The sequence below is a fragment of the Dysidea avara genome, chromosome 11, assembly GCF_963678975.1.
Source record: "Dysidea avara chromosome 11, odDysAvar1.4, whole genome shotgun sequence".
Classification (NCBI taxonomy): Eukaryota; Metazoa; Porifera; class Demospongiae; order Dictyoceratida; family Dysideidae; genus Dysidea; species Dysidea avara.
In genome coordinates, this window is record NC_089282.1 from 19,852,464 (window position 1) to 19,869,938 (window position 17,475).

General features: G+C 35.7%; 1 protein-coding gene across 1 annotated transcript; it reads right to left on the bottom strand.

Annotated features, from left to right (window-relative positions):
* Positions 1-3,514: 3,514 nt before the first annotated feature.
* LOC136238132 (cathepsin B-like) lies at positions 3,515-5,515 on the bottom strand. The gene is made up of 8 exons (XM_066028473.1): positions 5,124-5,515; positions 4,950-5,065; positions 4,869-4,898; positions 4,624-4,814; positions 4,161-4,316; positions 4,017-4,104; positions 3,922-3,962; positions 3,515-3,869 (listed from the first exon to the last, which is right to left on the bottom strand). The coding sequence occupies exons 1-8, from the start codon at positions 5,484-5,486 to the stop codon at positions 3,793-3,795; spliced, it is 1,062 nt and encodes a 353-aa protein (XP_065884545.1). The 5' UTR covers positions 5,487-5,515; the 3' UTR covers positions 3,515-3,792.
* Between the last annotated feature and the right edge of the window lie 11,960 nt (positions 5,516-17,475).

A 17,475-nucleotide genomic window follows, 5' to 3' on the forward strand; every position in this document is an offset into this window, starting at 1 on the left:
GTTTGGTTGAATTCTATACCTTGGTTTTCTTATGACAACATTTGGTGGAATTGTATTTGCATTGATACCATTTGATTCATGGAGGAATGGTACACTAGTCTGCATCAATGCACTGTTTGGTGGTGAACTAGCTTCCTTTGTTTTACCTGCATATCATTTGTATCATGTAAAATAAACTAATCAATATGCGAGGTATGTACAACTGTGATTTTGAACATGACAATTGACATGAGATAGTAATACCTGCACATTATTCTCACTTGACTTTCAAAGGTATGTAATGCATTAAGCTACACACACACACACATGCACACATTAAAAAATTAAAATAAATGATAAAGATTGCTAACATAAAAACACAAAACAAGAAGGAATCACTAGAGTAAATTGACAAGGATTGTGGTTACATCAAGTAAACCCAGCTTATTTAACTAACAACAAAATAATATTAATGAGTGCAGAGATTTTTTAATTTAAACCTTGTCGAACTATTTAATCTTGTGCTTGTAATTTAACCACATATATTTTTATGCTTGTCAATGATATATGTATGTGTTTTGTGCTACCGTATCTAACTTTTATTAGCTGGAGATCATCATAAATTAGCTGTATACAAACTATACTTGTATTGCAACATTCAGAACATGGTGGAGTGTAGGATGTAGTTGGCTTATATGTCTTGTTAGTACACCAAGGGAATGACATACCACTGATATCTAATCCTCCAGGGCAATCCTTTATGGTGTGGGGTAGTTAATTCCAAATTGGCCTCCTATATGTCATATCGCTACCAGCCAGCACTGTCGCATATACATCATTCAATTTTTAGATAAACTTGAATTTTAACCTACTAAGTTGAGTACCAGCACATCTAAAAGAAATCAGACATAAACAAACATAATGCTTACCCATTATAAAGATAGGACTATTAACAACATGGGGTATATTGAACAGATATCTGATGTTCCCCATGTTATTAGTACATCAGCAATCATTGATGGCTTAAATGTGTCTAACCCTGCATCAATTATGCCAGCATAATAAAAAGCATAATAGGCTGGAGTGCTATGCCAGCATAATGCTAGCATGTTTCAAACTATAGAGTTAATTCCATGAAAATAAATTGATACTCTCTAATAGAACAGTCAGTTGAAACTGCCATAGAGCACTCAAATGTATGTATTGTGCATAGCTCCTTAGATCAATACTCTCTAATAGAACAGTCACTTTGTAGTGAAATACTCTAATAGACCATTCAATGATTAAAATGTTCCAAGAATTGTTGTTAACCTAGGAGCATAATGCAGGCATAATTGGAACACTGAAGAGCATGATACTGGTGACAATTTTGGGAAATTCCTGAAAGCATTTTGGGCAAAATTTTGAGCATATTTGACTCAGGCCTATATGTGTCATTGAAAATTTACTATTATATAGTTGAGATACACAGTTGTATCCATTAACATAATTATACCCAATATTTTCCACAGTTATCCTGATCATCTATCATGCTAATAGAGTTATTGTACTTAGGCCATGGGAATCAAAAGTGTCTTGTAGTGCATCGTAATCAATTTTGGGCAGGGGTGTAATCATCAACATCTGGTTCAAAGAGATCATCATGGTCAGGGCAAAGAGTACCACATGGGTGCCACACATCTTCTTTTTCCTTCTTCCCAGGAAAGTTTTAATTGTCTGTTGATATGGTTGGTCATAATCAGTAAACATCGGACCATGTTCATTGTGCAACTAAGACTAAGCACCTGCTGTAAAAGCAATTAAGGATCGCAAGAAATGCACTCAGCATACTTGATTTTTTCACTGTTGAACTGTAAATGCAGATGTGCTAATAATGCCACTGCTTTGCAACAAGGTGGTAAAACTTCAAAGGGTGCACTACAGCTATATGAAATCAAATATACTACATGTGTGGCTTTTCAGTTGCCAATAACTCCAATTATAAGATACGTAACTATAAAATCTTGACATGTGACACTTACTTACCATGGTTAGTTAAATTACTGTTACTGTATGTCCAGAGATAGTGTACATCTTTCCCACCCTATAGTCTTCCATGGGAAAATACCCATTCACCCAGTAACTTATTTACAAGTCTTTTAAGTAAGACCCCCACAAGGATTGGACAATAGCAGTAATTTGAGCCTTCAATTTAGTTGAAAGCAAGCACTTCCACTCAGTCGTGTATATTCCATGCTATTGCATGGCTTGCTAGGCCAACAATAAGGAATTCCCATTGAAATGGGTACACCATGCCCGTGATGATAACAGTCATGTACTTAATCAATTATGACAAGTAGTGTATCACCAGGCTAGGCTCTATAAGCTACCTCTATACCCCAAGTCAGTCAAGCATACGCAAATTACTTATAATACAGATAGCTATTAGCTTGTAATTATGATATATAATCTTATCTCTAACATGGCCTAGCAACCATACTAGTTCAGATTATGGTCTACCAGCTGTGTATATGAATCCATTGCACATACAGGTAGTTATACCTGTGTAATACAATAACTTCCACTGTGAATACCACTAAATGGTAATGAGATATACTAATCAAATTACTTATGCAAAACATAGCCAACAACAGCCACATAGCTAGATGATGGCTACAAAGTCACGTAACCTAATCATAATTATGAGTCCTGTACATATGAAAACTGAGAACAGGTAGCTATAGCCAACCACATTCATTATTTATCTAACTGGTGCATTAATTTGGTTGCTGTATTATGGTTATTAATACACATGCATATGTTGGTCACCATAATTTTGCAATCCATTACAATTATATACTGTATCTAATATTTGAGTGTACATACTAGTGATCCATCACCTACACCTACACTAAAATAATGGTATATAAGCTGTAATTTTCATATACTGCTGTTTTAGCAACTATCAATAATTTGCTCATATACTGTACATACATGTATTAGCAATGCACAGCTGCATGTATAAGTTCTCACTATACTTTTATGTTACATATAATAACTTATGATTCCACATAGTATGAAGCATGTAGCTATAAACTCAATGTTCTTGCCATATCCTGCATGTACTTTGCACATTTATATGCGCTATACAGCAGCTGCTACAGTAAACGCATATTAATTTGGTACCACAGCCACACCTCTACCTACATATTATATAAGTGCACAAGTTTGATAGCTCTTAACTTCCCATGCATGCCTTTAGTAGATCTACTAGAAACTTCACCACATTATTTTTGCTATAAAACAGCTTTTAAGTGGACTGACACTGGAAGAATACTAAAATTTCCTGGATCAGGAAATATGCAGTACAGAAAAGAATTTCCTATAGGCTTTCCTGTTTTTCAGGAAATTCTGTAGGAAATTCTGCCCTGTACTGCATATTTCCTGATCCAAATTAGCATTTTTCTAGTGCAAATTGCTATTGATTGTCAAATCATGCCAATCGGAAAGCTAATATACGACTGACTTATAGCTAAGCTTAGTCACGACTGTTGGATATGGGATATTGCAAAAGCTATAAGACTGGTTTAGTCAAACTGGGTCACAATTGTGACACTGATGAGTATCAGATTACAATATACATGTACATATAGTGTCAATGAACATATAATACTGTTTGAACACTGCGTGTGTTTTAGGGAACAATATTCAAAATTGATGAATAAAGCACTACAACTAAATAAAGACCTAATGCAATGTAATGAAATAATATAAACTGTTTGCTGAAACTACAATAAAGTGTTAATCAGGTCCACTCCAGGTTTTAGCAGTTATTTAGGACTTGGGAATACCTGCATATCCATAAGACTCTATTCCACAATGATTAGAGCCCCTGAGGAACTTGAAAAAGCCTACATAAAAAGTTACACATATAATTAAGAATGCATTATAATATATACTTACCATTGTTACCCCAGTGTTGTCCCCAGCAATTGGTTCCAAGCCTGTAAAAACAGTATTATAAAATACAAAAAGGATAATTGCATTCTAAAACCTACCAATAAGGCATATTGTTTTCCACTCCCCACCCAATGATTTTAACAGCATGCCTTCCAACATATTTTCCAGTTTTGTACTTGTATACACCTGATGAAATTATACATTAACACTTCACTTGTTTAGGTATTTAGCTAACACCTTACCACTCTTATAGCTCAAGTAATCCTGGTATACACTGAAAGTAAGGGTCACTGGTCCACGAGCATAAATTTCAGCCTGGATAGAAGGAGCATTATTTCTCCTTAATTGATAGACTTTTGCTGCAAAGTGTCTGTCATCATTAAGCTTTTTGGAATAACCTGTAAAAGATATGATACAGTAGTAGTAAAGTCCCTGCCCAAGGCATGGTTTATCGGTATGTAATGATTTTAGGATTACAAAACATGCTTTGTTGCTTAATAATGCATTCAATTTTTGAATTACACATTTTGTTCTTTTGTCTTAGCCATGATGTAGTCGAGTTCTTTCTGCTAAACTTATATGATCCCATGCTTGTAATGTAACCAACCCTATTTTCATATTTGATGTATGCTTTAACTATTAGTATACTAAGCAAAACTATCAGAGATTACTATTAATTTTAGCTATGGACAAAGATTTACATACCTACATCACAACATTCGGAACATGGTGGAGTGTAGGATGTACTTGGCTTAGATGACTTGCCAGTACACCAAGGAAAAGTCACCCCATTGCTCTCTGATTTCAAGGGGCAATCCTTTATGGTATAAGGTTGACAGCCATAATTACTTCCAAATTGGCCTCCAGTAGGTACGCCATATTTCTGCCAGCAAGAGCTGTAGCATATGCATCATTCAATTTTCGATACATAAATAGGAATTTTAACTTACTATGCTGTTGCAATTCTAGCACCAGAACAACTGAGGGAAGTTAGATGCAATAAAGAAATTCTTGTGATAAATAATGCTTACCCATTATAGCGATAGGCCCGTGAACAACAACTGGTAATATATTGAACAGATAACTGAAGTAACCCCATCTTATTAATGCAATAGCGATCACTGATGGCATAAGAGCTGCCAAATGCCTGTCAATGAAAATTTATTGCATTTGCATGAGTTACACATTTGTGTCCATTAACTTACCCAACAATTTCCACAGTTATCCTGATCACCTATCAAACTAATAGAGCTATTACACTTAGGCCATTTAGTTCGAGCATCAAAACTAGCTGGCAGTGTATCATAATCTATTTTGGGTGGATCATCATCAAAATCTGCCTCAAGGGAATCACCAGGTTCTGGGTCAAGAGTACCACACAGGTGTCGCACATCTTCTTCCTTCTTTCCAGGAAAGTTTTGTCCAGCTTTCCAACTAGTATCAAGGCTGTTGATATGGTCAATGAACTCCTCAGACAATGCATCATAATCAGTGAACATTGGATCAGGATCATTGTGTGAATGAGCACAACCCATGAGGGCAAGGACCACAAGAGCTACACTCAACATCTTCTCACTTTTATTCACAGCTAAGCCGTATCTGATCAATGAAGATATGCAAAGATTTGCTGTATTTATAGGCAACTAGGTGGCAGAACTTCAAAGGATGCACTACTATTTTATGAAATTATCTACTGTGTGTGGGTTCCAGACACCAATCCAAATATACCTTGACACCTGATACTTACACTTACTGTGCATAGTTATGTATTTTGTATGTCCAGAGATCATCTTCACCCCCCACCCTATAGTCCTCCATGGGAGGAATGGCTACCCATTCACCCAACCAAACAATTCTTACTCACTTATTTGCCTAAGAGCCAACAGAAGGGTGGCCTTGCAATAGCAGAAATCTCAGTTCCGATTTGTGATTTGATTGAAAAATAAGCACTTCACTGTCCATGATGTATTCCTCATTATTTCTTGTTATTGGTATCTGTCTTGCCTTTATCCCTTGCCAACAGCCACTTTACAAACAAGTGGTGTATCACCACGCCCATTGTTAGGATGTTGACAGCATGGGGTCACAGGATTATACGAGGCATCGCCAATGATATTATCCATGAGCCATCAAATCAAGATTAACCCCACCAAAATATAACCCAGTTAGCAACTCTATGAAATTGCTGTATAGTTTGATTTTAAATAGCTATGGCATATTGATTGCTATAATGTAGGCCAAAGTTGCATCATATAATCCCAAGTCAGCCAAGCATACACATGCAGTGACAGTTTACTTATACAGATAACTATATAAGCTTATAAATATGATATTTAATCTTATTTCTGGTATGACCTAGCTACCAGTTCAGATTATGGCTTACCAGTTCAGTTCTGTATTCAGTTATGCAAAGCCATATGGTCTACCAGTTACTAAAATGCACTAATTGGAATGGTGGCTAGCTATAACTACCGGTTCTCTGTTTTCATAAGTACAAAACACACATGATTAGTTACATAAACTTGTAACCATCACCTAGCTACATAATGGCTACATTGCTAGCTAGTTCCTCTATGTTTTGAATTGCTAATTTGATTGGTATCTCTGGAATAGGAATCCATTGAGTATACAGGTAGCTATACCAGAGTGATACAAATTGCTTAATAATCTCCCAATCTAAAGAAATTAATAGTAATGAGATACTAATCAAATTACCTATTCAAAACATGGAGTAACTAGCTAACAACATAACTATATACTAACAATATATACTAACAATATATACTACCTTGTAGCTACAGAGTTATGTAATACAGTGGAACCTGTTAATCAGGACACTTGAAAATAAGGACACCTGCATAATCAGGACACTTGGTAATGGTCCCAAATTATCCTTTAGCATGTAAACTGACCTGGAAAATCAGGATACCTTGATAATCAGGACACTTTGGCTGGTCCCAAGGTGTCCTTAATACACAGGCCGGGTTTCACTGTATATGTGTGTGTCCTGTGATTTGAAAGCTGAAAACAGGTATCTATAGCTGCCTGCCACAATCTAATAGTGAATTTATTTGGTAAGTATGTATCTTTTAGTGCCCACCTGTTAGTCACTATGATGCATTAAACTGCACTTTTTAAGTGCACAAAAAACAGTGTTTCATCACCTATATTGATCATTGATCACTGCAAGATGGTATAGAAGTTGCAATTTCATGTATATACCTTTTAGCACTGCTGTGTGTACTATGTAGTTCTCACTACTTTTGTGACACTAGAAGTCACATCTCTACACCATTACACAATTTATGATTCCACATATTAATTGCTAGCTAAGTAGAGAACACCTGTTCTTTAGTAGGAAGTTAGTTAAAGTCTATATAGAGTGGGCTTCATCAACAAGTGGTCTGTCACACAACTTCACTTGAGTTCCTAAGCAAGCAGCAGGATGGTTCCTCACTCCTTGAGCTCATCCCATCAATTTGGTATGCATCGCTTCCTGTACTTCAAATGCTCATTGTAAGCATGCACATATATTTTAGCATATGTCAACTGACTGCATGCATACATTCATTTGTGGTACATTGTCCTGAGATATCATATTACTGGTGGGAGTAAGTAGTACCTAGTAGTATATATTACCCATGCACACTATATACTCACTATTGGGAAATGTCAGCACTGTGAGAAATAACTACATAAAACAACTGTTGCTATAGTCTATAGCTATGGAGGATGACAAATCAGTACAGCTAAAATGAGATTCAAAACTGAGCTTAAGTCAGTGGTAACTGCATGGGCTATAATTAATCAGATATAGTGAAACCCTGATGAGCAGCATAGCTAAATGTGTAGAGATTCGTTTCACATGCTCTATATTTTATTCAGATACTTTATACTGTGCTAGCTTACAGTGTCATAGTTATTAGTACATTGGGATTGGCCTGTTAAAATGACATTGATGACAGACACTGTACAGCGTGCTCATGGACAATTAATGTTACTACTCCCTGGTACTTAGTTTGAATGTGCTTTGCTGGTTTATTGGTATGCTAATTTTGGATTTATATGTAATGCTGTTCTGTATTTGTAACAATTGTAAAATGTACAAATTTAGTGTACCGATAAACTGGTAAAGTATATACCATATGCAGCTTGGTATTAACTACAACTTATAATGAAAGTGCCAGTTCATTAATAGTGTAAGTATACTTTTCTCTGCTAAATATTGTATTTTCACGACAGTGAGAGTATCACAACTACTGTGTGTTGATTGATCAACAACTGTGTGTTGATCAATAACTGTACATTGATCAACTACTGTGTGCAGCTGTGTGTTGATCAACTACTGTATATTGTGTGTTGATCAACAACTGTGCATTGATCAACTATTGTGTACAGTTGTGTGTTCATTAATAAGTGTGTGTTGATCAACTATACAGTTTATTTGTCAACTAGCCATAATGTATTATAGCAGAATAGCACTTCCAGATCAAAGTATCTGAGATCAATACTGACAGAGGATATAGTAAACTGTATTCTCAAGCATTGCCAAGCTGTATTGATGATGGATTGATAATGGATTGTTCCACATAGAGCTTATCATAGCTTCAGTAACTGGAAGCATTCAGTTCTCTGTCCAGTCAACATTAAATGAAAATTTATTGGAAATATATATACAGTAGAATTACAATTGGTGTTAAAAAGGTTTCCTACTTCTATAAAGCCTCTCTATAGTTTAGTTCTAATATCTGTATATTTATCTCTATCTTTTAATTCTCCTTGGATACAGTAATGGCAGTCTGCTGAAATAATGCTATGAGCTACACTTTATTATCTTCCTTCACTGATCACCATGTATACATCAAGTTGTGTCAGGTTGATATTATTCACTTTACCATATACGGTGATGCTGGACAATGGATCTTACTCACTACAACTAGATCAAACTTTGCACTCAGCAACAAACCAGTACATGAATTCATTAGGTGGATTGAGAGACATCTATATAAACTTACTATTTGTTCCACTGTTTCATCACAGCTCCCATAAAGGTGGCAAATATGTGAAGCAGCTAGTCATAGAACAAAGCAATGAATGGTCTAGTTGAAAGTGCACTCTATTCTCTGTTTTACTATAGTTAAAGTCCTTGAAAATCCAATGGAGTTGACTGAGAATAATATCTGTGAAGAAGTTACCATGATACTGTTCATCTCTCTTGATCTGTCATCTGAAAACAAATAATACATCAGCGTGACTCCAAACCTGGAACAAATCCAAACACTTTGAAATTTTTACTTTATAATAATTATTAGGTGTTTATAATGTTTTCCCAATAAACAACCTTTACTACAGACCTTATTCTCTACACCAACCTTACCAAAGCCCACTAGATATTAACATCTAACATCCACTATGTATATACGCAGCTAAACATGTATTTATCGGTATCTTTTCTCTGAAACATATTATTGGCGACCAGTCTAGATGTCGGTATAGTCATGTTTCAATTTGTTGCAACATTTTGTTCAGTTGTTTAGACATACTTTAAATGTGCTAGCTACGTATGCATTGGAGATAGTATAGATTGACCATAATAAGTATTCATTAGTATAATCTAGATCTACAGTCAACTAAGCTGTTGTACACAGATGAAGCCCACCTCAATTGCATGTCAGCATTATTTCAATCCCACTAGTGGTACATTGTTTTAAGGATATCAAGAACCAACTAGGCAGCCATATGAACTGTAAGAAAGTATATAGTCCATATTCCACTCTATACAATTGGATTATTGTAAGATTGTAATCACATGAGAATTTTTTTCATGCCTGTTCTATGATCAGCAGTACTAACATAATGTCTTTATCTGGCTGAAAGGCTTATTAATGATGTTTTAGTTTGGCTAGCTATGTATGTACCATGCATTGCTGTTACTACTTTTAAAGTACATGAACCATAATACAGTTGCTAAGCTTTTAAAAGTAGCACAACAAGGCAAAGAGCTTATAATGATTGTATATGGGGCCTATCAAATTAATTTGACACGTAAGATTTACGTAACTAGTTTCCTGTTAGTGACTTGGTATATCACATAAGACAGCAAAGGTGTGAATGTAACAAGCTAGCACTATTGCCAATTCGTGTCCTCAATCATCTACTAATGTGAATTCATAAGATGGCGTACCACAACCAGTATGTAGCAAGAAATTTAAGTTCAATTTACGTATATCCATTATATGACGTAGAATTTATTCCTCTATAATGTTTTTAATAGAGCCATTAAAGTTATAATACAGCTTCAAATTTACTTAACATGTCTGTAATAGTGATGTAACAGCAACTCATTAATTTGTATAACTTGGAGGGAGGGTTGTTCTTCGGGGGGGGGGGGGGGGGGGGGTTGAGGTGTAGTTTTTTTGCAATATGCATGGGAGTTGTGGTGAGTGAGTTGGTGGAGTTAAAGGTGGTGGTGTCCATTGAAGTTCATCTCTAGAACTAGGTCATCAAAATCTTCATACGTAGGTTGGTTGCTTGAGAATGGATAGCCAGCTATTCAATTAGTTGTGTTTGCGAGTGTGTGTGTGTGCATGTATCAATAAGTAAATACAATGTGATTGTATGAGCTGGCAATGTCAATGCGTACATTACTGTCAGTAAAGTGGTACTTGTAGTTACTAACCGTGTTTCACCCTATTGTGGATCTCCTCAGGTAACAGTACCAACATGATAGGAAATCACCTATATATGTAGCTTTGTAGGTGTGGAGAAATGATTTGTTAGAAAGCAGAATGAGACAGTTCCCAGAATGTGAAGATGGACGGGGTGGTTGTGTGTGTGTGTGTGCGTGCGTGCGTGCGTGCGTGCGTGCGTGTGTGTATGTGTGTGTGTGTGTGTGTGTGTGTGTGTGTGTTGTTTCATGTGTGATAATGTCGAATGGAGTATAGCTATATGTAAGGGAGATAGATATTGTGTTATGTGCCTTGAGGAGGTTAGAAAAGTTTGTCCACTGATTGATTTATTTTCTACTCTTCTTGGATAGTAATATCTATGAGCCTTAGAAGCAAGGCAACAGCTAAATGAACTAATAGAAGCTGGAAAAAAGAAAGAAAAGAAAAACTTTGAGGGGGGGGTTTAACTAGTAAATTAATGAATACCTCTAGAGGCTTGGAGTTATCATTTGTGGTTACTTAGTATTCGTAAAAATCTGTATGAGGTACAGTGAACTCCCAGTCATCAGAACTTTAATGTTTTATAGAGATGCTCAGATAATGAACAATTCAGGCATGCTAGATGGTAGCAGTGTAGCAGGCCAGTGGTGCTATTTTGGACACTATAGCCAATAAATCCTCAATCATCTACTACATGTGAATTCATAAGATGGTCAAGAAATGTAAATTCAATTTATATTCATCATATGACATAACATTAATTTTATCTCTCTATAATGTTTTTAATAGAGCCATTAAAGTTATAATACAGCTTCTAATTTACTTAACATGTCTGCAATAGTGATGTCACAGGAATTTACTCTGTTATTATAGCACCAAATTAAAAAGAGTGAAGATCAAATTATTATGGTCAAGCAGTGATAAGTCTACACCTACGTAGTGGTTGTATATGGACAATGATTTAATTGTGTAGCTAACAGACCAAAAAATTAAACTAGCAACAGCACTTTATTAAGCCAGCCATATGAACTGCTAGCCATGTACCCACTAGTGTTGGTGATCCTTATAGAACAGGCATGAAAAATCACCATACGATCACAGTCTTACTATGATCTAATTTTCTACAGTGGTAATGCAGTAACATTATTGTGAATTGTTGGGAAAACACAGTGACACATGTACTAGTACTATACATAATTAAGTACTGGTACAAGAGTAACTCAGATCAAAAAGATTTGTAAGCTGTGAATTATAAGTACATACAGTATAGTGTGACTGGATTTGCAAAAAAGGGTCTTCCACACGGACATCCAAATTACCAACTTTGACAATTTATAATTTTAGCTAAGAAAAAGTTGTTGATTTGAAATTTGGTCAACAGTGAGCACACTTAATAGACGATCAAGTTTACATCACTATTGAAAACTAAGTGATGGTCTTCCAAGTTCATTATCGAGTGTGTGTGCGTGTGTGTGTGGAAGACCCTTTTTGCAAAACCAATCACAAAATATAACTAGAACCTAAAACAGCTGTTCACTGAAGTGATTCTAATGCCCATCTTTGTAAGCAGGCTTCCAGCATATTTATTATGCTCGAAAATCCTCACATTTAAGTTTCCACAGGGATGACAATTCAATCGATAAATCCTCAGTATTAATTTTTTCCACAGGCCTACAAGAAAACCTAGACACTTTCTGAGGATAAAAACTGTATAGACTTTCCTTCTTGACCCAAAAAAAGTACATTGCAATGATAACCTCCATATTTGGCTCTTGTAGGTTCACTATACACAAGGGCAAATCCGAACCCCCCTTTTAAAAGAGCCTCTCCTAATCTAGATACTCTAATAGAGCAGTCACAGTATTCTTAAGAGGAGCAGTGTAGCAGGCTACGTGTGTAGTTATAATATAGATAAGGAAATATAGTTAGTGAGGGTAACTATGGTGAGGGGCAGCTATTGTCAGCAGGTGATGATCTTTTTTCTTTTTTTTTTTGGTCTTCGACTTACAGCTAGGCTGAAGTTGCAACTCCAGAGTGGAACCCCCTTTTAAAAAGTCTGGATCCGCCCCTGAGAAGTACTGCAAATGCTTCTGTATAAATGTATACCACATTATAAACATGGAAAAATCTTAGCAAGCAACTAACAACATGGGATTGCATGTACTATGCATAGCAGTAATCTCAGTACACCATGCTCTTCAAGCTTTGCTACATATCACCATTAGGCATCTAGCCAGAGGGTATATACCCTGAGTCCGAATGGGAGATATACATGACAATTTCAAGTGATAGCTTGAGTCCAGCACAGTTTAACATGCTGAATTGTTTGACGCTTGTTTCTTTTGCTTTTCAGCAATCTCTACTATTTCCCATATTTTAATGTTTAAACTTATTTTTTTGCACTAGTACCTGTGTATACATAAAGGCTGGATCATGGTTCATTAGGAGATTAATGTTTGACTTCCTGTAAACCATGTAATGATCCTGTGATGATGATGTCATCTAATGTATCTATGCCTACAAAACACACTTCATAGTACTAACCATTTACAATCACCTGAATAGCTACCTCCAGTAATCTTTAAAATCATGTGCAGAAGAAATAGACACTATACATCCAATCCCTTGACACTGGAGTTTTTCCACATGACTAGAAATCTGCAAACGTTGTCCCAGTAGTAAAAAAGGTAATTGTTCTCTACTATAGACCCATCTCAATTACTTGCATCTAGAACATGTCATGTACAATCATCATCTTTACATCCTTGGCATCCTCTTTCCATATGTATCAGCATGGTAATAAGTGTTATCAAGACTTCTTCAAGAAACAGCAAACATAGACTTGACCTAAATGTAGTGCACTTGCTCTAAGTGCTAAAAATTATGACAGTATAAGCTAGCACAGCAAAGTATATCTATCTGAGCAAAATGCATGCTGACATTAGAACTTCAGAAAGAAATCTTTACACATCTATGCTGCTCATCAAGGTTTCTCTACAATTGATTTATTAGGAAGTTAGCTATACAGTCCATACAGCTACCAGGCAGAGCTTGTGTGTTATTTTAGATGTACAGTTTTGTCATCCTCGAGCTCCATGGCTGTGACACTATCACAACAATTACTTTTTATGAGTACCCAGCCAGCCATATGAACCGTAAGAAAGTGCATGTGCCACCGTACACAATCACACGGATTATTGAATATAATAGAAACAGACCAACAGATGTTACTGGACAAATCCCCAATCATCTAAATTCATAATATGGTGTACTACAAACAAGAAATTCAAATTCAATCTATGCAGCTGTTAGATCCATTTCATGAAGTAGCATTAATGTATCTGCAGTGTCTCTATAATGCTGCCATTAAAGTGTCTCTATCTTTTATGGAGCCATTAAAGTGATTAAGAGTTAATTCTTGAGCTTCTAATTCACTTGACATATCTACAATAACGATGTCACAGAAAACTTACTCTGTTATTATACTGAAGGCTGAAGATAATTGAGCACTGGAATCTCTACACCAACGTATATAGTGCTATTAGTAAAGTTACTGAATTAAATTTCCTGGTTAAATAATGTGATAACAATACATTTAATGGGGGCACTCATCATACGTACTACTGTATTTTTTGTACTTTATGTTAGCTGTGAGACGATTGCATTTTTATTAGCATATGGATGGTGATTTAATTCTGTAACAGACCAAAAGATTACAGTAGTTGTACTATAGGCAAGTTCTTGAGGAGCCACACAGCCCAGAATACAGGACATAAGCTTCAACCACTACTTTCTTTAACAACACAATATGCTAACTTTCAATGTCCTGTTACTATTATCTTATGTTTACATTGTTAGAATCTCATATATATGTCTTTCACTATCTAACTATGATTTAGCTACTGATAATGGGAGAGTGGGCAATGCTCTGACCAACACATCTTCATGAATCCCACTTTAAACATGACATCACAGGTAGTGAGGGAAGTTAACATTAAGTGCTTAAAGTTGATTTCATGGGTTAGAAAAATTAATAGTATGCAGGGTTCTTTACTTTATGGAGAGACTGGAGTATTTTACACTGGCTAAGCATCTTGGAGACACCTAAGGGCATCACTAAAAGGTTCATGTGGGCGATGTGGCGACCATCAACCAACAACACCTTACATTTGTAAGGCTCTGAAAGCTTTATTAGCATCTTTCAAGTACAAGCCACTTCAGTTCTGAGCAGAAGGGGTTCAGAATTAGCAATGCCTTAAAAACCTGCACCAGTCATTCATCATTGGGTCATTCTAACACCTCCTTTAGAGTTGTGTCTTACTATATTATATCAAGCTAGAGTGTGATGGAAGTAAAATTGCTTAAATCTCAGCAGCTTAAGCAATGTACACACCACAATGTCCACATTTTTTTTATGGTGCTATACCTACAGATTAGGTGTCATCAGACTTCTGGCAGATTTTCAAAGTATAAAGTTCACAGTCCTGACAATATTTCCATGCAACTATTACAAGAAACTGCAGTTACAAATAAGGCTTCTCTACATCAACGTAAACTTCCTAAAGACTGGAAAATAACTCATGTATTCCTGATCTTTATGAAAGGTTCTCACAAGTGTCCTGCCAATAATAAGCTGTGTCATCAACAAGTATTCCTTACAAGATTTTTGAATATATAATTTATTCTGCAGTCCAGTAAAGAATTAATGTTAATGCACAGTAGATCCAGAAAGAACTGCTATTGCAAGCCCCAATTATCTCCATCATTAATTAATAATGAAATAGTTTCTCTACTCAACCAAGGATTGTCCTCCTACCAAGGCCTTTGATAAGGTCCCACATGCTCAACTACATATATTCAATAAACTGGATTATTTTAGAATCAAGGACCTACACTTAGAAAGAAATCTGTACTAATAGAGGTCAACAAGTTGGTTATTGATAACAGTTTCAGTGCACTATCCCCAGTGTATCACAAGGCTAAGTGCTTGGTTTTTGATATTTATCAAAAATAATAAATGATCTACCTTCCAACATTGGCTGTACAAGCACATAATGATGTTTGCCATTTAGATGTATTCATAGCAGTAGATGTTACTGTAGATAAACTAGCTCAGTGGTCTAGCTGTCACATGGCAAACTCCATTTAACCTTACTAAATGTGAGTACCTGAGGATTGATAATAAAATGCTACCTACTATCTACTACCATAAGATCAACAGTCATACATGTACAATTCATACAATGAAGTCAGCCGAATACCTGGGCCTTTCACTATATCTTATAACTTATCATGGTCTGATCAGATCTCCAAATAATTGGCCAAGTCAACTATAAGAATTTCATCAAAGGAACCTGTATTGTTGTTCAAAAGATTTAAAAGCCAAAATTTATTTATCATAGCTATTTTTGCCCAATTGTTGAATATGCTTCTGTCATTTGGTCTCCATATACACAGTGTCATATCCATCAAGTTGGAATGGTCCAAAGGAGAGCGGCAGATTTGTTTTTAATTTTTTTTCTAGATATTCTAGTGTGTCATCATTTTAAGCCAACTTGACTGACCATCTCTCCAACTACGCAAAAATCAGTCCTCGTTTATTATGCTCTTAAATATGATTATTGTTATAATATTGTTGACATCCCTCACTTTTCTACGCTCTGTTCCATACTTTACTCGTGGTCAGAATAAATTTATTGATTTATGGTCAAGAATTGAATCTTTCAAGAACTCTATTTTCCCAGAACAACAATCATTTACCTGATGATGTGATTGAATCAGACAGTTTAGAACATAATTATGTTGTAAAGAAACAAGTGTAAGGAAATATTTGATTAGGAATCATAAAAAAGTAGTGAAACAAGAGAGGTTGCCTATAGCTACTTACAGATATGCTAGTGTCCACAACTAAATTTAAATTTCCATTAGTACATCTGCACCTCACTACTTATCTATTTACTACTCTTTTCTTTGGTCCCTAATCCAACTTTAAAATTCCTAAGTTTTCCTTCTACTTGTTTGTCCACTTTTTTATTCTGTAATTATGACTAATGAACTCACACATACGTACCACATCAAAAGGAACAATGATGTCAACAATGCCTTAAAATTATCATTTAGTGTGAACATTCATCTCAACTATTAAGTATTACTAAAAAGCAAAATGTCATTACACTTTGTTTTCAGTCTGTCACACAGCAATACAAACTACAAAAAGGATGACCTATGCAATCAATCCATTTATAATGGAATAATATTCGGATGATTCCTGTTACAAATGCAGCCTTACATACCCATGAGACAAATTTTACAAATTGTATGGAAGCCATCACACAGCACTACCACAAATTGACACCTTGCACTGTCAGCAAAGATAAATGGGACACAAAGGAGGACACAGTTAAATCCATGAAGTTGCACTATGGTATACCAAAATGGGTGAAGCAATGTTTGACTAGTAAGTAAGCTACAGTACCAGTGAAAAATCTGGCCCATAGCCTTAGCAGTTGTTGAGTTACACTCGTCTGAAGGCATCAGACAGGTAGTTAGTCAGACACTAGAAAATTCTGCTAAATAAAGTTCCATATATTTATAGCACCTTAGCAGAAGCATTTTTGGCCACTCGGTAAACACTGTTGAGCTTGCTTATGCCTCACCAATACTGCCAAGATACCATGAAGGTATTGTGAGCATAGGCAGATCTAGGAGACACTGTTAGGGAGGAGGCTGAGTGGGGGAAAGAAGTTTTAGAATAAGACTTGGTTAATTCCACCAAGAGCAATTAGTAAAAGATTTATTAAGAGGAGAAGAATCTTCTGAGAAAATTTTTAAAATTATACCTCCTAGGTTTGAATTTGAGAGCATTTTTTGATAGCTAGCTATAAGCTAT